We start from the raw sequence: 26,403 nt of genomic DNA on the forward strand, positions 1-26,403 counted from the left end.
ACTCAATGCACATTTGGCACATAGACCTATATTATTAGATACATTTCCCTTTGCATAAATTAAGGACTAAAATTTTATTCTGGATCTGCCTATAACTTTTCTTTGTTTACTTTCCTATAAAACACACAATGAAACAACAGTGTTAAAGCAAATTCTTCTGGAAGAAAGAGATGCCTGTGAGTCAGATGGCCCCTGTGCACTTGATTTTGTCACCAGGGTGGTACTGAGTAGTGCCTGTATCACCTGATACTGTGGCTCCACCAGTGTGCAACTCATCACTCTCACAGTCCAGATCAGAGATTGGACTCAACCGCACAGACAATGAAGACACATCCTTGTTCATCTACAAACTATATATTTCTTTTAGAGGTCACTGCAACATAAACTCACGCCTCAATTTAAATTGTTGCATCACCTGCTCTCTGCTTTGAGTTTTTGGATTTGGTTCCTTCCATGATGAAGGGGAACATCTTGCTGGCTGGGTAGACAAGGCACATCCGGTTCAGGATGGCGCGGACGTCTTTACGAATGACATCCTTTGGTTCTCCAACCTAGTCAATATGATGATTAAGTGAGGCATTTTCTGAATAGCGAAGGTTCTCCCTCTACCTCCACCCACCATGCATCACTAGATCTTGAAAAAATAGGGGAATGAGTGGTAGAAGTTACTAGTATATCATATAATAAATGGAAAGAGAGAAGGAATAAAGTACAGGATCTGAGGTCAGTTGGAAACTTGAGCAGTCTTCCAGAGTGAGAAAAGCACATTACCTTGAGGATGAGATAGGGGATGAAGGAAGATGCTTCATACTCAGTAAGATGATACTCCTCCTCACTTAGCAGGGTGAAGAGTAATTTTAAATATTCTAGGGCTTTCATTAGTACGCTTGTATTGGTATCAAAAAACCGCAGGGTAAGCCACTTCAAGATAAGATCCAAGCAACCAATGACACCCTCTTTTTCACTCTCCAAGTGCTTAAAACAAAACAAGACAAAAACCTCATAAATAAGACAGTATGAAACTTTAAGTTCTATTTGGTAAGTACTCTGAAATTTTACTAGAGTCCAAAAAGAAAAATGATAGATTTGTAAGCCTCCATTTAATACCTAAAATTAAAAACATATAGTCAATTGTCCTGTCAAATAATATAACAGCTCTAAAGATAAAGAACATGATATATTCCAGTTCCTTCTCAAGTCACGAAAACTTTCGATTATTTCACAGGGCTTAGTATTTCCATATGTATGAGACACATGCATATTTTTCTATTGCAAACTTACATCAACCATGACAGCAAGTGCTTTGTTATGATGCTGAAAGTCTGAGTGAAACATCTCATCTTGTAACCATTTAGCTACACAGCTAGACATCTGAGTCTTTAGTTGCTCAATGTATTCATCCCTTGGAGTAGTAAAATTCCACTTCAGCACCTAAAAAATACCAGTGAAGAGAAGCTGTAAGGGGTTCAACCAAAATGAGGTCGAGAGCTCTATTTAAAGCAGCTGCTGAAATCAATTTAATATTTTAAAATTTAACCAGATTAATTTGTAATGAAAATGTATTCTCAAGCTGTCATACTTCTGGATGCTTAACTCTGAAAATCACCTAGGAATGAATGGTGAACAACATAGACTGATGAACAAGAACAGATCCAGAGATAAGGAGCCATGGGTCAGACTGCTGGACCTCAAAGGGAGGATGGGAATAAAAGGGAGAGATCAACCAAAGGATTTATGTGCATCCATATGAGCCTAACGAGTGGTCAAGGACAATAGGAGGGTGGGGGCATGAGTGGGAAGAGGTGGGGGATTGGAATGGAGGCTTGAGGACAAATATGTGATACCTTAATCAATAAAGAAATTAAGAAAAAAAATTATATATAAAAAATATTCAGAACAAAGATTAGGGCTAGTTCCATTTGTGCAAAAGGAGGACTATATATTTATACATTTATGATGATTGTACAAGTATGGCATACACAAAAAAACTGGTAATAATATCCTTCCTGTGGAGGGAGACTGGAATGGGAGACATGCTTTTCTACACTTTTTGTACTGCTTGAATTTTTTTAAAAAAACAAAAGAATATTAAAAAAAAAATTTAAACTAGTTAACAAAACTAGATCAATTTAGTTACCAGTCTGTCTGTTAAGGTATTAGGTACAAGAAGAATTAAGGGAGTAGTCTACTACATATGTATAGTTGATAAAAAAAAAAAAATCAATGAATACTTTCCATCTTTGATTCTAAACATTACAACTGCCCTAACCGTTTGGCTCAGTGGGTAGAGCATTGGCCTGTGAAGTGGAGGGTTCCAGGTTCAATTCCAGTCAAGGGCATATACCTTGGTTGTGAATACATCTCCAGTACGGGGTGTGCAGGAGGCAGCTGATTGATGTTTCTCTCTAATCCATGTTTCTCTCAATCTCTCCCCCTTCCTCTCTATAAAATCAATAAAACATATTTTAAAAAATAAATAAATAAAAATTACAACAACTTCTATTTCTTTCTATTTGGAGGAACAATAGGCAATAGCCTATTTTTTTTTTTTTTTTTTTGTAAGAATTAATGGTCCGCCGAAACCGGTTTGGCTCAGTGGATACAACGTTGGTCTGTGGACTGAAAGGTCCCAGGTTCGATTCCGGTCAAGGGCATGTACATTGGCAGCGGGCCAATGTTTCTCTCCCATCGACATTTCTAGCTCTCTATCCCTCTCCCTTCCTCTCTGTGGAAAATCACTAAAAAAAGAAAAAAAGAAAAGAAAAAAAAATGGTCCCATAAAGTAGTCTTATAGAAACCAGATATAATTTATAAAAAAGATTCAGTTTATTAGTTATGAATTTCAGACTGCAAAATTATTCTTGAACAAAATAAAACAAGTAAAAAAATCCTGAGGAGTCTTATTCCTTCCTTACCTTTAATCCTTTTTCATCTTTTATTCTTTGCTCCTTTCCATTTGGAACAACAATAAAAATAGGACCGGATTTGTCTTCATCCTCCTTTAAGCTGGTTTTGCTTGGCACTTTCTTTCCTTGTGCACTCTACAGTCACAGTTCAGGGGATATTGGTTAGACAGGTACTGCTCCTTGGGAATACCACATTGTTACCCAGTAAAAAGGCACTACACAAACCAGAGGCACCTCTGCACATTATATTCCACATGAAAGAAACAGGTGAACCATAGAATCTTACACATATTGTGTTTCTGTTACACAGACAGGTTTTCTAGAAATGTTTCTAATAACATTCTTATATACTGTTGGTTAGTCCTTGGGTTGGCATGTAATGTAGTTGGAAAAGCTGCCTTATTTATCACTAGAGGCCTGGTGCATGAAATTAGTGCAATCGGCAGGGGGTGAGGTGGGGGCGTTGAGGGGAGTTGATGGGGTAGAGGGGCCTCCCCCAGCCCAGCCTGTGCCTTTTCTCAGTCTGGACATCCCCCAAGGGGTCCTTGAATGGAGAGGGTGCAGGTTGGCCTGAGGGACCCCCCCTTCCCCCATGCAAGAAATCGTGCACTGGGCCACTAGTCTATATATAGAAAAGCCTAATGTGCAAAGTGTCCCCTCAGGAGTTCAATCGCTCGCTATGACATGCACTGACCACCAGGGGGCGGCATGGAATGAAGGAACCCCCTAGCTGGCAGTGAGCAGCCAGGGAAGGGAGGCCCTGGATGGCAGCTGACAGCCACTAGGGACCCTACCAGTGCATAGATTTTGTACAGTGGGCCTCTAGTAGGACTATAACTGAAGACCTTCTGAACCTGATTCTAGAGAAAGTTGCTAGAAACATTTTTACCTAAGTTACTACAGTAATTTTTAAAAATAACACAAAACGTGGAATATTTATTTAGTTTGAAAGAAAACAATGAACACTCAGTATATATATTTAAGATAATGTGAAACTGCTTTATAAACTGCAAAAGACTGAAATTAAAATGTGGTATTTTTTTTTCTCCAATCTTTATTGTTCATATTGTTACAAAGGTTCCTCATTTCTTCCCCCCTCCACCAGGTTCCCACCCCACCCTCCGCCCCCTCCCCATCCCCTATTGTCCTCATCCATAGGTGCAGTTTATGTTCAGTCTCTTCCTCCCTCCCTTTCCCCGATAGTAAATCCCTTTTCAGATAGTAAATCAGTTACTTAGCATTTTCTCATATCAATAATACCACCACATGCCCAATGATACATTTCACACAAAAGACATTTCCAAATAGGTCAACCAGCCTCATCCAGGCCCCACCCAAGGCACTCACAGATCAACACAGATCAACACCCCTGCCCTATACTAACTCAACACATCCAGATCTAAGCCTTCATCACTTGATTCAGCAGACCCTCAAGTTCCCACAAAAGTTCCCAGCCATGTCTGAGAGGCAGCCGTGGGGCAGCGGCAGGCGAGGAGCGAGCTGTTCCGGGCCTGGCTGCTTCGGGCCTGGCCTCTGTTGCTCTGGTTCGTTCCACAACCAGCTGCTCCGGGTCTGGTCACCGCCGCTCCCGACCTATTGTAGTTGCTCTGGACCTGGCTGCTGCTGCTTCGGGTCTGGCCGCACCCGACCCGGCTGCTCTGAGCCCGGCTGCTCCAGGCCCGGCCGCTCCGGGCCTGGCCGCTCCCAGCCTGGCAGCTGCTGCTCCGGGCCTGGCCGCACCAGACCCGGCTGCTCCGGGACTGGCCACTCCCAGCCTGGCAGCCGCTGCTCCGGGCCTAAAATGTGGTATTAAGAACCGAGTCAAGCCCTACCATTTGGTTCAGTGGATAAAGCATTGGCATGCGTACTGAAGGGTCTTGGGTTTAATTCCAGTCAAGGGCATATGCCTAGTTGCAGGCTTGATCCCCAATAGGGGGTGAGAGGTAAGAGAGATCAATGATTCTCTCTTACCATTGATGTTTCTATCTCTCTCTCCTTCTCCCTTCTCTCTGAATCAATAAAATATATTTTAAAAAAAAAGAAAGAGTAAAAAATACTTTAAATAAGCACTTGTTAAATCTGAGTTGAGGATAGGAAAAGAACAGCTTCATTAGATAGTGTAGAAGATAATTACCCACTAAAGTGAACTCACTGAATTTAAAGGATCCACATGTAGGGAAGAAAAACAATTATAATATTTAGACCAATGGTCACAGAGTACCCATTTACATATATATATATATATATATATATATATATATATATATATATATATATATATATGTAAATGGGTACTTTTTATATATATATATATATAAAAATAAAATAGAGAAATATGCTAATTAACCGGGACACCATAACTAGTCGACCAGATAGGAGGAGGTTGCGCACTCAGTGTCAGGGGTGGGGCAGTAGGGGCCTCTGCGTCCCTGCGCTGGGGGAGGGCCTGATCAGCAGCAGCCACGGCTGCTTTAAAGGCCAGAGAGGGAGGTAGGGCCAAACTGGCAGCGGCCGTGGTGCTGTGGGACCCAGGAAGTGAGGCAGAGCTGGACCGGCAACTTGAGGGTGGGCAATGCGGTGTGATTTCCAATTGCATGCTGGGCTCCTAGTTCTATAATAAGCATGTAATAATAAATGTACTGGGTAGTAGTAAAACTACTAGTCTAATTTTTTTTTTTTTATCAGTTATATGAAGTTAATAACAGTTTTCTATATTTACACTTATTATTAATTTACTAATTATTGCCTAGTTTTGCAATTTTCTTTTTGAAAGTATTAATCAATACTCAGAATACAGTGACAAATTCTGAATCTTGATATAGAATCTGTGACAATTCACTGTGATTAACAAAAAAAAATAAATGAAAAGATACCCAAGGGATATTTCAAGTTGAGCATTTGAACACAGTTCTTTATCTTGTTTAACTTTGCATGGGTACTAAATGATTGGTGACGCATCAAAATAAATCCCATTGGTGCGGGGACAGAAAGTAGTCCTTGTACACTAATCAGAACACCTGTGCCAAATTTAAAGGAAGTTGATTACCTTCCTTTTTTCAAATCAAAGTCAACCTAAGTGGTTCTTCTGCCTGAGCTAATGATTTTTCTCTCTTCATTACTGCAAATCTTCCCTACAGATCTGCCCAGCAGAAACCATTTTAGCACTTCTGGAGAGCAGAATGTCTGTTTTGGGGCCTTATTAAAAAATGAGCCACAGAGCCGGGACCGGTTTGGCTCAGTGGATAGAGCGTCGGCCTGCGGACTGAAAGGTCCCGGGTTCGATTCCGGTCAAGGGCATGTGCCTTGGTTGCGGGCACATCCCCAGTGGGGGGTGTGCAAGAGGCAGCTGATCGATGATTCTCTCTCATCGATGTTTCTAACTCTCTGTCCCTCTCAATTCCTCTCTGTGTAAAATCAATAAAATATATATTTAAAAAAAAAAAAAAAAAAAAAAAAAAATGAGCCACAGAAATTTGTATAGATAAGTACTTTATAATTTGATAATATCAAGAGTGGTAATTTTAAAAAAATATATACTTTATTGGTTTTTTACAGAGAGGAAGAGAAGGATAGAGAGTTAGAAACATCGATGAGAGAGAAACATCAATCAGCTGCCTCTTGCACACCCCCTACTGGGGATGTGCCCATAACTCAGGTAAATGCCCTTGACAGGAATTGAACCTGGGACCTTTCAGTCCGCAGGCCGACACTCTATCCACTGAGCCAAACCGGTTTCGGCGTTAATTTAAAAAAAAATATATATGACCTTGCCCTAACCAGTTTGGCTCAGTGGATAGAGTGTCAGCCCATGGAGTGAAGGGTCCTGGGTTTGATTCCAGTCAAGGGCACATAATCTGGTTGCAGGTTCCCGGGCCCTGGTCAGGGTGCATGTAGGAGGCAACCAATCAATGTTTCTCTCTTTTTACCTCTACCTTCCACTCTCTGTAAAAATCAATGGAAAAATATCCTCAGGGGAAGATTAACAAAAAATAAACAAACAAAAAATGATCTTACCTAGTAGAATGATTCAGTGTATAAAACATACTTAAAAGTAATTCTATATGTATGCCGAGGTAACATACCTTTGCTTTAGAGGCAACCCCTAGAGCTTTGCTCTTTTTCGGATCAGGCTTGAGTTCTACAGTGCTGGAAACAGAATCTTCAACAGGTGCTTTGAGAAAAAAAAGCATGTAACATAAATAAAAACTCTAATATCACTTTATTCTGGCAGGTTAAATATATAAGAACAAGAAAGCCTGCAATTTTAAATGTACCAATTTATAAAATATTTTCATTAGATTTTCCCCCAATCTTTTTTCTCTCAGAATTTTATGCATAACCTCAAGAAATTTGATAAATTTACGTATATTTTCTTTATCAACAGTTAATCTGCAGTTTTAAAACTATTTTCTAAATAGCAGTTAAAAAAAAACACCCTTTTTGCTAGTTTGATATAAACTTCAATACCACCAGTTTTACACATGTAAAATTTCCAAGCATCACAATTTCTATCACAAAAAAACAGATCATTACTTTGTTTAAGCAATAAGTCTAGAAGTAGTTACAGTTTAGAGTTTTATTTTACATGATGGAATTTTAACATCAGGATGAAGAAATCAATCTTTAATTTCCCTTGCAGACAATTAGTAAATATTAGAATGGATCTGTGCAGAGGAAGGAGAACTCATTTGAAAATGAGTAAATGGAGTTCTATGCTGGTTCAGGATTGGCTTTCTGGCCTTTTGCAAGTCATTTAACCTTTTGGGTTTCTTCCTCATGAGTTAATAAAGGGGATTAAGCTAAATAGTCCCAATTCTCCCTCTAATTATATTATCCAATAACAGAAAACAGTTATGGTAATCTTAAAAATAGGATGGACAGTTGCTTTCTGGAATATTTCAATGAACGACTCCAAAACTCCTTTTCAGACTTGGAAACAAATTAATCATTTTTGTACCCTCAGCACAGTTCCTGGTGTAAAATAGACACTTGACAAATGTTTGTGAATGAAGGATAAGGAGAGATGGAGGGAGGGGTTGAGATCTAACCCATGAGAAATGCGATAAAAAATGAAGGCTGGATTTCTTTTATTAGATTTTCCTTGGGCTATTTCCCTCCCCTTTTAACTCTTGAAAAATAGTTACCTGAGGCAGGTTGAAATTTGGCTGGAGCTGACCCTCCCATTGGTTTGGAAGTTGCTTTAGCAGGTGCAGCAGGCTTGGCTGGCATGTTAGCTTTGGCTTTCTCTAGCATGGCCAATACTTGATCTTTAGAAGTTGGCTAGGGAGATAATATATCAGAGGTCAGAGAACACAAAAGATATGCTCATATTATGCTAACTAATAGGTCTGTCATCAAACAAATGTTTTGAGCTCCTAGTTTTGAAATACCAATGAAGTAAGCACATAGTACAAGAGAAGTAACACACATTGTGAAGTCACGCTAAATTAGCTACCATTCTAGAAGGCCACATTTTCACCCCTTCACAGCGAGTAGGTTCTTGAGAAGTTCTACACTGCTAAATATGTCATTTTTGCTCTCACTGGGATTTCGAATTGAAACACCTAGGAGGTAATATAATCTCTTGCCTACATAAATTCATGTTCAATATTTTTCTGATGGCTTTTAACAGCAGCAGCAGAAGCAAGAAGTAATACCTTTAGTTTCCCCGTAGCCTTGGCCATTTTCTCATATCCTAAGTGCATCATGAAGAATGGCAAGGCATCTTGGGCCTTCTTTCGCACATCTCCATTGCGATCCTCTAAGCAAGAGTAGAGATGGGGAACACACAGGATAAGGTCTGTGGGGGTGGAACGAAGAGTCGGTAGCTTCTCAGCCAGCCAGCCTAAAAGCTGCCAAAAGAAATAAAGACTAGTTATACACTTCAAGTGAAAAACTGTTTTTATGATTTCAGGCTTAAGGATTTCATCAGAACCAAACACTGAATTAGTTCTCATATTACAACTTTCCAATATGAAATCAGTAATTTTCATTATTTAAGAACTGTGCTATATTTAAATAATATGTGCAAAGATAATAATCTTCCTTAAGATATGCTCATATTATATGCTCAAATGTTGTGCACTGGGGGGGAGGGAGGGCGTGGACCTCCTCAGCCAGGCCTGTACCCTCTCACAGTCTGGGACCTCTCAGGGGGTCCTGTGAGGGGTCCCTAGCTCTGCTGCGGAGGCAGGAGAGGCTATCACCACTGCGCTTGCCAGTTGTAAGCTTGGCTTCTGACTGAGCGTTGCTCCCCCTGTGGGAGTGCACTGACCACCAGGGGGCAGCTCCTGCATTGAGGGTCTGCCCCCTGGTCATCTGTGTGCATCACAGCAACCAGCTGTTCTGCCATTCAGTTGATTTGCATATTATGTATTTTTTATTGACTTCAGATAGGAAAGGAGATGGAGAGAATAGAAACATTAATGATATAAGAGAATCACTGATCGGCTGCCTCCTGCATGCTACACACTTGGGATCGAGCCTGTAATCCAGGGATATGCCCTTGACCAGAATCGAACCTGGAACCCTTCAGTCCACAGGCCAATGCTCTATCCATTGAGCCAAACTGGCTAAGGCTTCTTAATATATTTTAAAAATGAAAAACTTTCACTTATCTTTTGTTTGTTTTTTAATTAATTCTAAGAACTATGCAGCTATAGAAGACACACAATTTATTTAACCATAAAATGACAAGATCTATCAGGGCTCCTGTTTTCAGCCTTACATTGACAGTTGCACTCTATACCTCTAAAATAATTCATATCTATATTTACTTTTAGTTTGAAATATTTTTTCTATTTTATTTTATTTTTTTATATATTTTATTGATTTTGTACAGAGAGGAAGGGAGAGAGATAGAGAGCTAGAAGCATGGATGAGAGAGAGTCCTCGAACAGCTGCCTCTTGCACACCCCCTACTGGGGATATGCCCACAACCAAGATACATGCCCTTGACCGGAATCGAACCCGGGTCCCTTCAGTCCCCAAGCTGACGCTCTATCCATTGAGCCAAACCGGTCTTGGCTAGTTTGAAAGTTTTATTGAGATGATTATAGATTCATATACAGTTATAAGAAATAATGCAGGGAGATTCCATGTGCCCTTTATTCAGTTTCCTCTCAAGTAGCACTTTATAAAACTACTAGAGGCCTGGTGCATGGAATTCATGCACCAGGTGGGGGGGGGGGGTCCCTTCAGCCCAGCCTGCACCCTCTCCAATCCGGGACACCTTAGGTGATGTCCGACTGCCGGTTTAGGCCCGAGGATCGAGCCTAAACCGGCAATTGGACATCTCTCACAATCCTGGACTGCTGGCTCCTAATTGCTCACCTGCCTGTCTGCCTGGTTGCCCCTAATTGCCCCATTGCTGGCCTGATCACCCCTGCCTCTGCATGCCAGCCTGATTTTCCCTAACTGCCCCCCCCCCCCCCCCCGCCGGCCTAGTCACCCCCAACTGCACACCCCTGCCAGCCTGGTTGCCCCTTACTAATCTCCCCCCTCCACCCGCTGGCATGGTTGCCTCTTACTGCCCCCCTGCTAGCTTGGTTGCCCCTTACTGCTCCCCGCCCCCACTTGCTTGGTCACCCCCAACTGCCCCTCCCTGCTGGCCTGGTCACCCTCAACTTCTCCCCCTGCAGGCTGGTCACCCCTCAGAGTCCCCCTTGGCCTGGTTGCCCCACGCAGCCTGCTTGTTCAGTCGTCTGGTTGTCCCTAAATAACCCCTGCCGGCCTGGTCGTAGGCAGCTATCTTATGAGGGCATGATGGTCAATTTGCTTATTATCTCTTTATTATAGGGGAGGATTATTATAGTATTACATTGATACAAGCCACTGATATTATTCAGATTGCCCCAGTTTTAGTTTTTCTCACGTGTGTATGTGTGCATATTCTTTTATTTTTTTTTTAAAAAAACATATCTTATAGATTTTTTACAGAGAGGAAGGGAGAGAAATAGAGTTAAAACATTGATGAAAAACATCAGCTGCCTCCTGCACACCCCCTACTGGGATGTGCCCTTGACCGGAATCGAATCTGGGACCTTTCAGTCCACAGGCCGATGTTCTATCCACTGAGCCAAACCCGTGAGGGCTGTGTGCATATTCTATACAATTTCATCACATGTATGTCAGAACATGTGCCACCATAGTAAAAATTTTGAACAGTTCCATCTAAAGCAGCAACCTTTCAGACCTTATGGACCTTATTCAAAGTTTTATTGAGATGATTATAGATTCATATACAGTTATAAGAAATAATGCAGTTATAAGAAATAATCCAAGGACCACCAGTTGGCGACCGCTGCTTCAAAGGTTTCCTTAAACCAGCCGTCGCCACCTTTTGGACCTCACCCAACCTTTTGGACCTCACGGACCACTGGTTGGCGACTACTACTCCCAAAGTTTCCTTAAACCAGTGGTCACCAACCTTTCGGACCTCACGAACCACCGGTGGTTTGTGGATGATCGCTTGGCAACAGATGATCTCGCAGGTGTCTTCAAACTACGGCCAGCGGGCCACATGCGGCCCGCAGAGGAGTCTGATCCGGCCCGCCAGGTTTTTTGGGCAGTGAGCGCAGCCGAGGTGTTACAGTAGGAATTAGTAGTTCATATAGTCCAGCCCTCCAGCTCTCTGAGGGACCGTGATCTGGCCCCCACTTTAAAAAGTTTGAGGACCCCTGAAAAGGGTCCCTTGTGTTGCCCCTTTATAACTACGAAGTTCTTCCTCCCCCCGACTCTCCTCACTTTCTGGTAACCATTAATCTGTTTTTCTTATCTAAAATTTTGTCATTTCAAACATGTTTTCTATAAATGGAAGCATACAGTATGTAACTGTTTGGAGTTGGTTTTTGTTACTTAGCATAATTCCTTGAAGATTTATCTAAAGTGTTGTATGCATCAATAACTTTTTTATTTTATTGCTAAATAACATTACACACATGGACATATTAATACAATAGAACAGTTTAACCATTCACTGTTGAAGGATATCTGGCTATTATGAGCTTTTTGGTTATTATAAATGAAGCTCTATAAACATTTGTGAACAGGCATTTGTGTAAATATACATTTTTGTTTTTCTGAAATAAATGCCAAGATCACAAGATCACAATTACTGGGTCATACAGTAACTACAAGTTTAGTTTTATGAGAAACTGCCAAGCTGTTTTTCAGAGTAATTGTACCATTTTACATTTCCAACAGCAGTGTTCACATTTCCCTACACCCTGGCCAGTATCTGGAGTTATCTTTATCTTTTATTTTAGTAATTCTAATAGGTGAGTAGTGATAACTTATTGTAGTTTTAATTTGTATTTCCCTGATGCTAATAATGTCGACCATTGTTCATGGCTTGCCATCTATATCCTCTTCAGTGAAATATCTGTTCATGTTGTTTACCCATTTTCTAATTAGATTTTCTTTTTACTTTTGAGTTTTGAGCATTCTTTATCTATTCAAATAGTCCTTTATCAGTTTGCAAATATTTTCTCCTACTCTGTAGCCTTTTTTTTCAGCTTCTTCACATATTCTTCTGCATAGTAAAAGCTCTTCATTCAATGAGGTCCAATTAATCAATTTTTCTCTGATGGATTGTGATTTTGGTGTCAAGTCTATGAATTCTTTGCCTGAAGAATTTCTATATCGTGAAGTTTTCTTTTATATTATCTTTAAAAGGCTATATGCCTGAATTCTTTTATCAATACTCTATAATTTAATTAGTATACACATCCTGTATTTGTTTTGTTAAATTTGTGTATCTAAAGATTTCATTTTCTTTGGAGTGATTATAAATGGTATTATGTTTTTAATTTGTTTCCACATGTTCATTGTATTATAAAGAAATGTGATTGATTGTTGTATGTTGATTTTGTATCTTAAAATCTTACTAAACATAATTATTGTTTCTATCGGGTCTAGTAATAATTAATGTCGTTTTTAAACATTCGTTTAAAATCTTGCTTGGCGTTGACTTGTATTGACATAACCTTCAAACACGTGGTATCTACAGAACGTGTGAAGTGCAATTAACAAGTTTTGCTTGAAAAAGTTTGTGTTTGGTTTGGTTTTTGTTGCAAAACTAGGGCTAAGAAGATGGCGGATGAAGAGCATATTCGGCACTGCATGCTTTACGAGTTCCAATTAGGAAGAAAAGCAAGTGAGGCTGAAAAAAACATCTGTAGTGCTCTTGGTCAAGATGCAGTTAGCACCAGAAAATGCCAGCGTTGGTTTGAGAAATTTCGCGAGGGAAATTTTTCGTTAGATGACAAGAGTGGTCGAGGCTGTGTGTCCAATTTTGATCAAGAAGCTCTTCAAGCTCTTTTGGTGCAAAATCCTCAAATTACCCAACAAGAGCTTGCGACAACTTTAAATTGTTCACAAAAAACAATTTCCAATCAATTGGGTGCTCTTGGCAAAGTCCAAAAGTTTGGAAAATGGGTTCCTCCTGAGTTGACCGACAACAACTGTAATCAAAGAGTCACAATTTGCAGTTCGCTCCTCTCTCGTCAAAACTGTTTGCCATTTTTAGAGCAAATTGTTACCGGAGATGAAGAATGGGTGCTGTATGTTAATTTGAAAAGGCGGCCTCAATGGTTGGACAAAAATGAGGCTCCGCAGCCCACGCCAAAACCTGACTTGCATGCGAAAAAAGTGATGTTGTGTGTTTGGTGGAATTTTAAAGGAATTCTTCATTATGAACTTTTACCATCTAACCAAACCATTACAAGTGCAGTGTATAGTGCCCAATTGGAAAGGTTAGCCCAAGCTTTAAGAGAAAAAGAACCCGCGCTGATTAATCGGAAGGGCGTAATTCTTCACCACGATAACGCACAACCGCATACTGCAAGAATCACTGCTGAAAAACTGCGCCAGTTGGAATGGGAAGTTCTCCCTCAACCTGCATATTCTCCTGATATTGCCCCTTCCGATTACCATTTGTTTCGTTCTTTGCAAAACTTTCTTCTTGGAAAAAAATTTAATAATGAAGAATGCCTCAAAAATGCATTGACCGAATTTTTTTCATCAAAATCACAAGAATTTTACAACAGAGGGATTAAAATGCTTCCTGAGCGTTGGGCACAAATAGTAGAAAACAACGGCAACTATATTGTTGATTAAATTTTGTTGTATTGTTTAAATAAATTCGATTTTAAAAAGTATTAGAAAACGACATTAATTATTACTAGACCTAATAGTTTACTTGTAGATTCCTTTGCAGACAATCATGTTATCTGCAGACAGAGATAAATTTATTTATTCTTTATCCAATCTGTAAAATTTTCATTTGTTTTTCTTGCTTTATTAGTGACTGGAACTTCCAAGATTATGCTAGATAATAGTAGTGAAAGTGAACATTCTTGATTTGTTCTTGATCTTAGAGGAAAGCATCCAGGCTTTCACCATTAAATGTGGTAATTTATGTAGAGGTTTTTGTAAGTGCTCTTCTATCACTCACTTGATGAGTTGTTGTTTTTTGTTATGAAAGGTGTTGAACTTTTTCGAATCTCTTTTTTATGTCAAATAATATGACCTTATGATTTTCTTTAGTATTTAATCTGTTGACATTACATTATGGATTTTTGAATGTTAACTCCACTCTTATGTCCTAATTAAAACCTCTTACTTTACTATTTAAGAGTGACAGAAAAGAGAAAATTTCACAAAAAGGCTAATCCTTTAAAGGTTTTATTAAAGCACATGAAAAGGGGGAAAAACATGAGTACAAAAGCTCTAGGAATTTGCCTTCATTATATTAACTGTTTTATAATGAAACACATTCTGTCCACACATGTATACTTATTAGGTAGGTCCAAGCCTCTAAGAAGGTAAAAGACATGAGTAAGGCACTTGATATCTGTAGTACTAACCTCTTGCCTCAGGAAAGGATTTTCCCTTTTGAGCTCTTCAGAAAGATCTTCTCCCTCCAGCCATTCCTTCATGCCAGTCTGTTCTGCCCAAGCATTCACAGTTGCTAGGGCAGCAGCTCGGACATTGTTCTGAATGGAGGAGAGAATTAGTAAAAATAACATTGACTATGGGATGGAGAAAGTAGGTAGTGAAAAGCTTGTTTCTTTGTGAACATGAACACGGAGGTTTCTCTAAGTTGCATATGAACATACTTGGAACTGTCTTCTTTGAAACATAATCTAGTTCTGTTTGTACTAAAACCCCAAATTACAGTAGATACATAAAACTTCAACTTGTATAGATCCTGTAGTAAGTTAGCTAGGCAAAACAGTGACCTATGCGTAAAATATGACGTAATGGGAACAAACCTATTTTTCAAAATATACTTTTATTGGTTTCAGAGAGGAAGAGGAAGAGAGATAGAAACATCAATGATGAGAGAGAATCATTGATCAGCTGCGTCCTGCATGCCTCTTATTGGGGATTGAGACTGCAACCCAGGCATGTGCCCTTGATCAGAATTGAATCTATAGGCTGATACTATATCCACTGAGCCAAATCCACCAGGGCGAAACAAACTTTTTAGGTTTTGTTTTCTGAACCTTTGGGTGCTCTTATGTTCATGTTTATCTGCTAAAGAATGTATTTCTAAATGTCAGAGAATGCATAATGGTTACACTGAAATTACTAACAACTTTAACATTTATGTTTTTATATTAACTTGTATTAATAGAATGAGTACTTATTGACACAAAAATATTAAAATAGCCCAATTTCTCACATTAAATGTATTATCTATTTATATAAAAGCCTAAGCAATTTGACCGGTAGCTATGATGCGCACTGACCACAAGGGGCATGGAAACATGGAACAGACTGATGAAAGAAAGCAGGGAGGAGGGAGGATGGGAAGAGATTAACCAAAGATTTTATATGCATACTAGAGGCTTGATACACAGATTTGTGCACCAGTGGGGTCCCTCAGCCTGGACTGCAGGGATTGGGCCAAAACTGGCCATCCGACATCCCCTGAGGGGTCCCGGATTGTGAGACAGTGCAGGCCAGCCCGAGAGACCCTACCAATGCACAATTCATGTACCAAGCCTCTAATACAAAAATAAAGACACATTCAAATACTCAATGTAGGGCTAAACAAAAGAGGCTTACAACATTCAATGAAACTAAGTATCTTAATCAAGTACTAGAGGATCCTGTCCTATTAGTTCAGAGAAATAAAGTAGAAAATAAATACATGATCCAAAAATTCATATATTTAATTACTCTTTATACTGCTACTTTTACAATACTGTCATATTCACAATAGCAAACATTTTCTGAGCGCAAACTACATAAAACAGGTACAGGCACCTTATGTGTAGACTCTTATTTAATTCTGTAACAATAAAATTTCACAGATAAAACTAAAGTAAAAAAGATAAATAACTTATCTAAGTGTCACAAAGCAAGTAAGTGATATATTTGGTCATGTTAATACTGCCTGGGAGGTAAAAATGTTTACTATTTTCCTCCTAATATTCTCTTCTCTATTTGTACCCTTACATGTAAGAAAAGATAATTATTCTTAGCTTTGGAGTGTGACTGGCTTATTCCAGATTGGAGCTGTAGTGGGGAGTCAGGTTTACCTTGCTGTCTCCAAGGACAGTGATGATAGGGATGCCTAAGTTCTTCACATGTTGCTTGATGTTTGGGCCCATAGCTACTGCCAATTGCTGGAGGATATTCAACGTCTGCTGCACCTGAGTGGAAAGAGCCAATACTTCATGTTCAAATCATGAGCAAGCTAGTGCACAAGGTTTTACAAATCTGCTGCTAAGAGACAGAGAAATCAGCTCTTTATGATGCTACTCTAATTACCGTATTTTTCGGACCATAAGACGCACTTTTCCCCCCCCAGAAGTGGGGGGAAAAAGTCCCTGCGTCTTATGGTCCAAATATAGCCTACACATATACTTTAAAAAAAAAGTTTTTTTACTTGCCTGGCTCTGTGTGGTCTCTGTGTGCTTGCCCGGCTCTAAAATGGTTCTAAATGCTGCTGTTTACTTTACAGGGTTGATTACATGTGTTTATGACTGTGATGTTGGGTTTTAATGCACATAAAATATTTTAGGACACTATTTGTTTCAGAATCTTTTTTTCTTCATTTCCCTTCTCTAAAAACTGGTGCATCTTATGGTCCGGAGCGTCTTATGGTCCGAAAAATATGGTAGCTTATGAATAATTTTTAGGTAGTGGCCACTGCTTTTATCATTAGTTCATAAAATAGAAGCATTAGAATTTTAGACCAGAGGTTATACTGCTTCATAATTCTAAAGTAAAGCCTAGTTAATTAAAATCTTGACATAAAAATCCAAATTTAAAAATCAGAAATTAAGCATGTTTATGTATAGTACAAGCAGTTTTATATAAAGATATTTAACATTAGAATACTGTAAAAAGCAAATATGAGCTTCATAAAAATTTGACTAATTTGCTATACCAGCATATCTTGTGGTATACCTAAGAAATTAAAAAAAGCTACTTGTAGTCCATAGCAAGTAAAGTGACCATTTTTTTTACTGGCAACGAGTTCATTGAAAAGGAACCTACTGAAAGGAGAGAAGGGGGCAAGAAATATAACAGGCATGTGTTCTACATACCAAGATTTTATTTGAATCATTGAGTCGACCCTTCAAAGCAGTTGGAAGTTCACCTATGTTTGGTTGGATAAATTTTGCTTCATTTATAATACCTGCCACTTCATCTAGGCCTTCTTTCCTGATCTTCCAATTTTTGTCACCAATCTTAGATACCAACTCTGAAGTAATTTTATCACTGAAAAAAAAAAAAGACATCATCTTAATTCCAGACTCCTAAAAAATAATGATGTCACAGAAGTACCCCTGCCTGAAAAAGAGAAGGCACCAGATTAAAACTGCAGTATGTCCTGGCTGGTGTGGCACAGCGGCTTAGAGCATCAGCATGCACACAGAAGGGTCTACGGTTCAATTCCTGAACATACCTGGGCATGTATGGGAGGCAACCAGTCCATGTGTCTCTCATACAGATGTTTCTCTCTCTCCTTCTCCTCTTCCCTCCCTTCTCCCACTCTCTCTGAAAAGCAATGGAAAAAAAATATCCTCTAGTGAGGATTAACAAAAACCAAAAACTTTTTCAGTGTAATAATCAAATAAACAATTTCCTATAAACCAACCTTATCTCTGTCCTTGGCAAAAGATCCACAACATCATTACCCCCATCATCTGGTTCTTCTCCATCTTCTCCTTCATCTGTACCACTTGTGCTGTGTTTGGAAATCCCTCTGGTTGGAGCAGGTGGGCTCTGGCCCTGCATCTACATCCAAACAAATAAATCAGTGAGGCTAATGAACTTGATGAAGGACCTGAGAGCAAACAAGTTGAAGAATGGTGCCTGTGTCAAAATTTCCTATTCCTTCCTAATACCTAATATTTACACAGTACATGTCTTAATTTCTATTTAGGTTCCAATTTTGAGACTACATGGCGAAATATATTTTTATAAAATCTATCAGAATCTGACTTCTTAATCATGAGGCTATCTTTTACCTTGTATGCCAAGACATTATACAAATCTGCCAAAACTTAGCAATTTCCATTACAAAGTTTATTCAAGGAACAATATTTTTTATTTAAAAGATGTTTTTTATGTTATATTTAATGTACTTTTTCAATAGGTTAAACATTCATAATATTTGAAATTCCAAAAGCACAAAGGACACAAAAGGGAAAACCTCCCATCCTATATCATAGTTACCCTGTTCTTTTCCTCATAGACAATTAAAGTTATTAATTTGTTAGAAACTCTTCCTAGGGATATGTTATGCATATAAACGCAAACACAATCATACTGTTTGTTCCAAAAGATTAAAAGTTTAAATTTAACTAATATGAGCTTTCTGAAGTTCATCAATAGATTGTATACTTTGTGAAATCTTTACCTTCTCAAATTCTGCATCTATCTGGGATAGGAGAGCAGGCTTCTCATCTTCAAAGAACATTCGCAAAGAGGGACCAACATACAGGTACATTACACCAAGCAGGGTAATGGCAGAAGTCCTCACAGCCTGGGAGGCAGAACAAAAAGAATTTTCCAAATAACAGCAGAACTGCAAAGATGACTGAATGTTCTTATATTTACTGGTATATACTCACTGGGTTTGTTGCAGCAAGTGCTGTCTTCACATTGCTAATAAAAGCTTTCACATTCAATCTAGAAGAAACAACAATTAGAATTAAAACCAAACAAAACACTTAATAGTTTTATAAAGCCAGATTCTAGAAGTGGCTTCCTTTGGCTATGTCCTGGAATCTCACCTATTTGCTTTCTACACTCATTCAAAATTACACACTATCTGTATACTAATCACTCCTAAATCCAGTGTTGACTTCTCTCCTCAACTTGATCCAGATATTCAACTGCCTTTGTGACATTTCCACTTATGTCTAGATGTTGCCCTACAACCATCAAAACCAAACTCCAGACTGTAAAACCCTCAACCCTAAAACCTGTTCTTCGCACAGTCTTTCCTACTATAATAAAGAGCCACATCATGCTTCCAGTTGCTCAGGTCATTCTTGACTCCGGAGTCATCCTGACTCTCCTCTCTCTTTTTTTTTATTTCTTTTACAGAGAGAGAGAGGGATAGAGTCCGAAACATCGATGAGAGAGAAACATTGATCAGCTGCCTCCTGCACACCCCACACTGGGGATGTGCCCGCAACCAAGGTACATGCCCTTGACCGGAATCAAACCTGGGGCCTTTCAGTCCACAGATCGATGCTCTACCACTGAGCCAAACCGGTTTCGGCCTGACTCTTCTCTCTTATGCTCACTCTGATCAGATCTACTTACAAAATATATTCTGAATCAAAACACTTCCTCTTCTACAAACTATGTCCAAGCCACTGAAACTTCCTGACAGCATTATTCCAATAGCTTACTAAGTAGTCTCCCTGCTTCTGCCCTTGATCCTCAATATCTGTTCTAATTATAGTCAGAATGATCCTGTTACTCTTCTGTTTGAAATCTTCTAAGGACTTCTAACTTCTAACTTTGAATCTCCAATATCAGTTTCTATTCATTCCCTCTACCCACACTTTCAAAAGAGGCCCTTATCATATGCTAAGTCCAGTTTCCAGCATTTTACATATTTTTCACAACAACCCTCTGAGGTACCATTTTGGCATTTTATAGGAAGGTAAATTAGGTAAAAGAGGTAAAAGAGGAGCAGTCTCTTGTTCAAGGCTACAAAGCTGGAAAAGTAGCAGATTAGGGATATGATCCAATGGGATCTAGTTTCATATCCCATCTTCTGAATTACTAATCTCTTATCTGAAATTTTAGTTGATAGCTCTTCTGCAACCTCTTGCCTTGTAAGAGAGAAACATCAGTGTTTAGAGTCTAAACAGAGGCATTCAACCAGATTTCTGCTGCATTAAAAACAAAACAAATTTTGAAGCCCTATATGACTTGGCTTCCCCTTCTTTCTCTAATGTTATCTCCTACCACTCTCCATGGCCTCACTACTCCACGTTAGCTACACTCTAAAGAACTCCTTCATATTTTTAAATATATCATGTATGCTCTTACCCAAGGGCTTTTGCACTTGCTGTCCCTTTGGATGTTCTCCCAGATTGTCTCAGCTAACTCATGTCCTAAAGATCCTGCTCAAACATTGTTTCAGGATGAACTCTTGTTTGATCTAATAGTATACAACACCTTCCCAACTATAGTCAGGTGATTCCACCACTTAACCCCTTAACCTGCTTTTTTTAATTTTGTTGTTCCTATACCTCCTAATATATTTTTTATTGTCATCTTGTTCATGATGTATTCCTAGGGCCTGGAACAAAAGACTGGAATATCATAGATGCTCATATGTAATAGTTGAATAAATGAGTAAATATAAGATCATGGATAAGTAGAATAAAAAAGAGGAAAATATTTACCTCGCTTTTATGTCATGCCAAGAAATTAGTTTTATACCAAAAGTTATACAATTAAGAAGAAATTATAACAAAACCCTCAACTATGGGAAGACATCACAGGTACTGACATAACAATTCTTTGCTTATTGACACTTGATAACTTATGGAGTAAGAAGTATTTCTTCACTTGATAGAACTCAGAACACTGTTTTGCAAGATATTAAGAGGCACACTGTGCCGAAACCGGTTTGGCTCAATGGATAGAGCGTCGGCTTGGGGACTGAAAGGTCCCGTGTTCGATTCCGGTCAAGGGCATGTACCTTGGTTGCGGGTATATCCCCAGTAGGGGGTGTGCAAGAGGCAGCTGATCAATGACTCTCTCTCATCGATGTTTCTGACTCTCTATCTCTCTCCTTTCCTCTCTGTACAAAATCAATAAAATATATTTAAAAAAAAAAAGAAAAAGAAAAAAAGAGGCACACTGTAACAAGCAATATGGCACAGAGAAAGGCAACATGGTATAGTAGTATATACTATATCTCACCTATATCTGCCGCGGAGGCTCAGAATGCCTGTGTTAAAATCTTGGCTTTGCCATAACTTAGCTGTGACTTACCAGTAAGCAGAATATTTAAACTTTCTATACCTTAGTTTTCTTATTCATATAACAGAGAAAACAATCCTCACATGGTTTTTATGATTTAATCAAATAAATGATTTAGAAAATGCCTAGCATAAAATAAAACTCTATAAAATTTTGTTAATGAAATAAATGTGTTCAATATGTAAGAAAGTTTGGAAAAACAGCAAGTTAAACTACTTTATTACATGACTTCTGAGAGCCTTTAACTCACCAATGTGCACTATAGGTTTCTAAACAAATGTGATTATATGCAGTAATTTACAAATGTATTTGACTAGCAATCCTTGGAACTGGCTTTTCTGTGGGACAGTTATAACACTCAAGAAAAAATTACGTAGAGAACTCTAGTATTAGTGGATATCAAAATGCAGGTGCATAAGCCAATACAGATGGTTCCTGGCTTAAGGATTTTTTAAAAAAATCCTCACTCAAGGATATGTTTATTAATTTTAGAGAAAGAGAAGGAGGGAGAGGGAAAAATTGATGTAAGAGAGAAACATTAATTAGTTGCCTCCCATATGTACCCTGACATGGGATTGAACCTGAAACCTAGGTAAGGTATGTGCCCTGATCAGGAATAGAACCCACAACCCTTTGGTGCATGGGACAATGCTCCAACCAACTGACCCACCTAGCCAGGGATGACTTAAGATTTTTTGACTTTATAAATAATAGTATGAAGAGATATGCATACTATATTATAAGAGATATTCAACACTTTATTAAAAAATAGGCTTTGAGTTAAGATAATTTTGCTCTACTATAGGCTAATGTAAGTGTTCTGGGCATGTGAAAGGTGTAAGCTAAGCTATGATGTTCAGTAGGTTAGGCATATTTTTGACATGATGTTTTCAACTTATAAAGGGTTTATTGGATGTAACCACATCATAGGTCAAAGAGTACCTGTATAGATTTTTGAGGAATAAATGTAGTTTTGTGGAATTTTAAAAAATATATATTTTTACTGATTTCAGAAAGAGGAAGGGTAAAAGAAAGAGAGATAGAAACATCAAGATGAGAGAAAATCATTGATCAGCTGCCTCCTGCATGATTCCAACTGAGTCTACAACCTGGGCATGCGCCCTGACCAGGAATTGAAGTATGATCTCTTGGCTCATAGGTTCAACACTCAACCAGAGCCACACCGGCTGGGTTGTTTTATATAAATTAGATAACCCAGCTCTGGTATTTCAGAAATAAGCAGATAGCTACAACAAATATAATCACCAGTCAGAGATTGGCAAAAACACTTAATTATTTTGCATTGGGTTTTTTTCTGACTTACCCAGAAAAACCAAATTCTTTTATTGCATTTGATAGCCAATTCAGAGTTTCTGACTGATTCTTGGGATTCTTCTGAGAAAACGCCATTGACATAACCTGGAGTGGGAGAAAAACAAACAGGTCTGTGTTTTCGCTGATATTTCTCATAGAAATATAACATGATATTAAGGCAGAAGTGGATGAAGCATGGTTTTGTGATGATAAAACAACTGCAATAATTACTTTAGGAATGAAATACTTAATCTACACAAGAAAAAGAGTAAAATGACAGTAGAATACTGTTTACAACTTTTCTTTCATTAATGATCACTCTGAATTATGTTTTAAGAGAAAATTACTCTCATCTCTAAACAGACTAATCTTAACTAAGATAAAATTTATTATACAACAGTGTATTATTATTTATTTTTAAAAAAATATATTTTATTGATTTTCTTACAGAGAGGAAGGGAGTGAGATAGAGAGCTAGAAACATCAATGAGAGAGAAACATCGACCAGCTGCCTCTTGCACACCCCCTACTGGGGATGTTCCTGCAACCAATGTACATGCCCTTGACTGGAATCGAACCTGGGACCCTTGAGTCTGCAGACCGACGCTCTACTGCTGAGCCAAACCAGTTTCGGCACAACAGTGTATTATTAAAGGTAGAAAACACAGCATCTGAAATAGCTTTACTTGAGAAGACAAGACTAAGCTTAATTAAGTAATTTTAAATTAAAATTTGAGACAAAATTGGGAAAATGGGGGGTAAGAAAGCTATGTGACTAACCTGTTCAGCTGTCCAGGGCAACATGCAAGCTTCGGCTATTGCTGTCATGGCTTCTTTTGCTTTGTTCCCACATTTCACATCTCCAATCTTATCTACAAGGCCATCTAAGACGATCTGAGCTGATGTTTTGGAAAAATTTCCCTTCTGAGCAATTAAAGCAACTATGTGAAGCTTCATTTGCATCACCTAAATAAGGATAAAGTTATCATAAAGTTATGAGTAAGCCAAAGACATTTATTTATGTACTTATTTCTACAGTATCAAAATTAAGACCAGCTGAAAACATGACCAAACTAAAATCAGACTTTTAAACAAAGACAGCAAAATAATTTTTATCCTTCGTTAGCAATTAAAGTAGCCAAGTGACAGCTAAGAGAAAAAAATCAAACCACTCAATGCTTTAAAATATTAACAACTAGAGGCCCAGTGCATGACTTCTGTATACTGGGGTGGGTGTGGGAGGGGGCTTGTTAGCCCGGCCTGTGCCCTTTTGCAGTCCGGGAGTCCTCGGAAGATATCCAACTGACACCGAGGCTCTTAGGGGAGCGGGCCTAAGCCGTTAGTTGGACATCTTTAGCAGCTGCAGCGGAGGCTCCCGCCACTGCCACTGTACTTGCCAACCATTAGCCAGACTTCTGGCTGAGCTGTGCTCCCCCTATGGGAGTGCACTGACAACCAGGGGGCAACTCCTGAGCATCTATCCCCTGGTAGTCATAGAGACTGGTTGTTCCATCATTAGGTCTATTTGCATATTACCCTTTTATTATATAGGACTAAGGCCCAATGCACGAGTAGGCCTTCCTTCCCCCAGCTGCTGGCATCGGCTTCCCTCTGGCACTTGGGACCCAGGCTGGCTTCCCCCAGGCTGCCTGCAGGCACCCAGGACCCCAGCTGGCTTCCCCTGGGCCACCCGCAGGCACTTGGGACCCGGCTGGCTTCCCCCTGGCCCTGGCCCAGTAGGAGTTGCAGAACTATGGGAATATACTAAAAACTGCTGCATTGTATATTTAAAAACAGTTTTATACACTCAATAAAGTTGTTATAAAGGAAAAAAATATAAAATTATTCCTTGTTAGGGATCTAACACAATGGAGGGTATTAGCTGAAATCAGGTGAGTTTCTTTCATCTATCTGTGCAGCTGCATAAAGAGGAGTTTTTAAAATGGTGTGAGAGGAAGAGGGCAGTTCAAAAACCCTTTGGCATAGAAAACTTTTGTGGAGCTGGATAGTATGGAAGAGGTGCTATAACACAGTGCTAAGGGAACACAGTGTGAGGGAGCTAAGGATCCCACAGAAAGAACAAAGGTGGCAGAAGATAAGCCAAAAAGAGACTAATAGGATGTCAAAAACAGACCTGATAATTTAAAAAATTTTATTTTTTTGCATGTCTATGCATATCTAGAAGAAGAGAAGGAAACTCTTTTTCTGTTTTCCTTCCTGCATTATTTCCCTACACTTTTCTTATACCCAACTCTTTCTAGGGGTGTCGAACTCAATCAGAGAAGGGGCCAAAATCTAAAATCCAGCCTAAATCGCGGGCCGAATGGTTTACTGAACAGTCATAAACTGTCATTGTGATGGAAACACAGCGGAGTGCAGTGATGACAGCGCGGTGCGAGCCACATTGCAAGGCCTGGTGGGACGGATTTGGCCCGCGGGCCTTGTGTTTGACACATATGCTTTAGACTAAATAACAGTATTGTTAAATTTCATCTCTATAATTAAGTTAAATAAACTGTGTGGTAATTTTTCATTGGCTATGTAAATACTGCATTTATTTTTATTTTAAATGTATTTGTATTGATTTCAGAGAGGAAGGGAGAGGGAGAAAAAGATGGAAACATCAATGATGAGAGAGAATCATTGATCTGCTGCCTCCTGCACATACCCTACTGGGGATCAAGCCTGCAACCCTGGCATGAATTGAACCCAGGACCCTTCTGTTTACATGCTGATGCTCTATCCACTGAGCAAAACCAGCTATGGCTGCATTTATTTTTTATCCAAACAAATAAGAAAGCTATCTCACTGTTTATCTCTCCTTTGAATATGTAAAAATTGGAGTACTTTGAAGCCTAAATAATGAGAAAAAAATGCATATATATATATACACAGTTCACAGACAAAACAATAAAAGACATTAAGTCTCTAGTGAAAAAATACCTGGAAATTAGTTTCTTTCCATCCAGGTTTCTTGGCCAGCATCCTCACTAATGCCTGGCATGGCATTTCAGTTCTGTCCATTAGTTCAACAGCCTTGAAGTAAAATCAGAGAATAAGAATTAAGAGGTAATGAAAAAAAAAAAAATGAGTTAAGAGGTAATGAGTAGTTCCAAGGAAACAGTATATAACAAATGGAAATGGGAATGAAGAGGTTTATAAAGGAGCTTATATACTTTCTCTTATAATGCTTTGTTTCTTAAGTTGTACTAGTATGTTTGTTATATGGCTGTTATAGTAATACCATTGAAACATTCCCCCCCACACACACACACACTTTAGGAGTTCACAAACAATTTGCTTCAAGGAAAATAATGCTAAAACAGTTTTCATTTGCCTAATGTGTGGCAGAAACTGCTTAATATTTTGACTTATTTGATTTTCCTAAAAACAGAAAAGTAGGATAGGTTAGAAGTGGTTAAGTATTAAATTTTAAAGATGCACAAATTCAGGTCTAAACGCAAGATACAGCAGATGCTGAACTTGAAGGCCAGTTTCCTGCCTCAAGTTTTAGTGCTCCCAGTTTCTCCACATCCCTCATTAGAATCACAGAGTATATGACAAAGTGGACTACCATGCTCCTTTCTAAGACAGATTTTTGAGAGGAGCTTCTCACATCAAGTGATAATGTCTGTTCCTCCAAGAATCATGACCACAAAGAGGGAAACAGAAATAGATTAGGGATAGTTTTAGTGGAGAGATCTTT

At 38.9% G+C, this 26,403-nt stretch overlaps 1 protein-coding gene and 1 non-coding gene across 3 annotated transcripts in view; both read right to left on the bottom strand.

Moving 5' to 3' along the window:
* Positions 1-26,403, bottom strand: part of CKAP5 (cytoskeleton associated protein 5) — a 72,469-nt gene that overhangs the window by 14,927 nt on the left and 31,139 nt on the right. For both annotated transcript variants that reach the window (XM_036426906.2, XM_036426904.2), the window contains exons 16-31: positions 25,641-25,733; positions 23,478-23,663; positions 22,708-22,802; positions 19,004-19,061; positions 18,790-18,915; positions 18,025-18,164; positions 17,471-17,645; positions 16,457-16,570; positions 14,774-14,902; positions 8,564-8,758; positions 8,051-8,186; positions 6,989-7,077; positions 2,916-3,041; positions 1,282-1,431; positions 772-975; positions 416-551 (exon numbers count right to left, since the gene is read on the bottom strand). In XM_036426906.2, the coding sequence (XP_036282799.1) occupies positions 416-551; positions 772-975; positions 1,282-1,431; positions 2,916-3,041; positions 6,989-7,077; positions 8,051-8,186; positions 8,564-8,758; positions 14,774-14,902; positions 16,457-16,570; positions 17,471-17,645; positions 18,025-18,164; positions 18,790-18,915; positions 19,004-19,061; positions 22,708-22,802; positions 23,478-23,663; positions 25,641-25,733 (2,152 nt within the window). The remainder of the gene's footprint in view (positions 1-415; positions 552-771; positions 976-1,281; positions 1,432-2,915; positions 3,042-6,988; positions 7,078-8,050; positions 8,187-8,563; positions 8,759-14,773; positions 14,903-16,456; positions 16,571-17,470; positions 17,646-18,024; positions 18,165-18,789; positions 18,916-19,003; positions 19,062-22,707; positions 22,803-23,477; positions 23,664-25,640; positions 25,734-26,403) is intronic.
* On the bottom strand, positions 176-286 carry LOC118713851. Its single transcript, XR_004986411.1, has one exon. It is a non-coding gene; the product is annotated as a small nucleolar RNA SNORD67 (small nucleolar RNA).

Source organism: Pipistrellus kuhlii, unplaced genomic scaffold, assembly GCF_014108245.1.
Source record: "Pipistrellus kuhlii isolate mPipKuh1 unplaced genomic scaffold, mPipKuh1.p scaffold_m20_p_9, whole genome shotgun sequence".
Lineage (NCBI taxonomy): Eukaryota > Metazoa > Chordata > Mammalia > Chiroptera > Vespertilionidae > Pipistrellus > Pipistrellus kuhlii.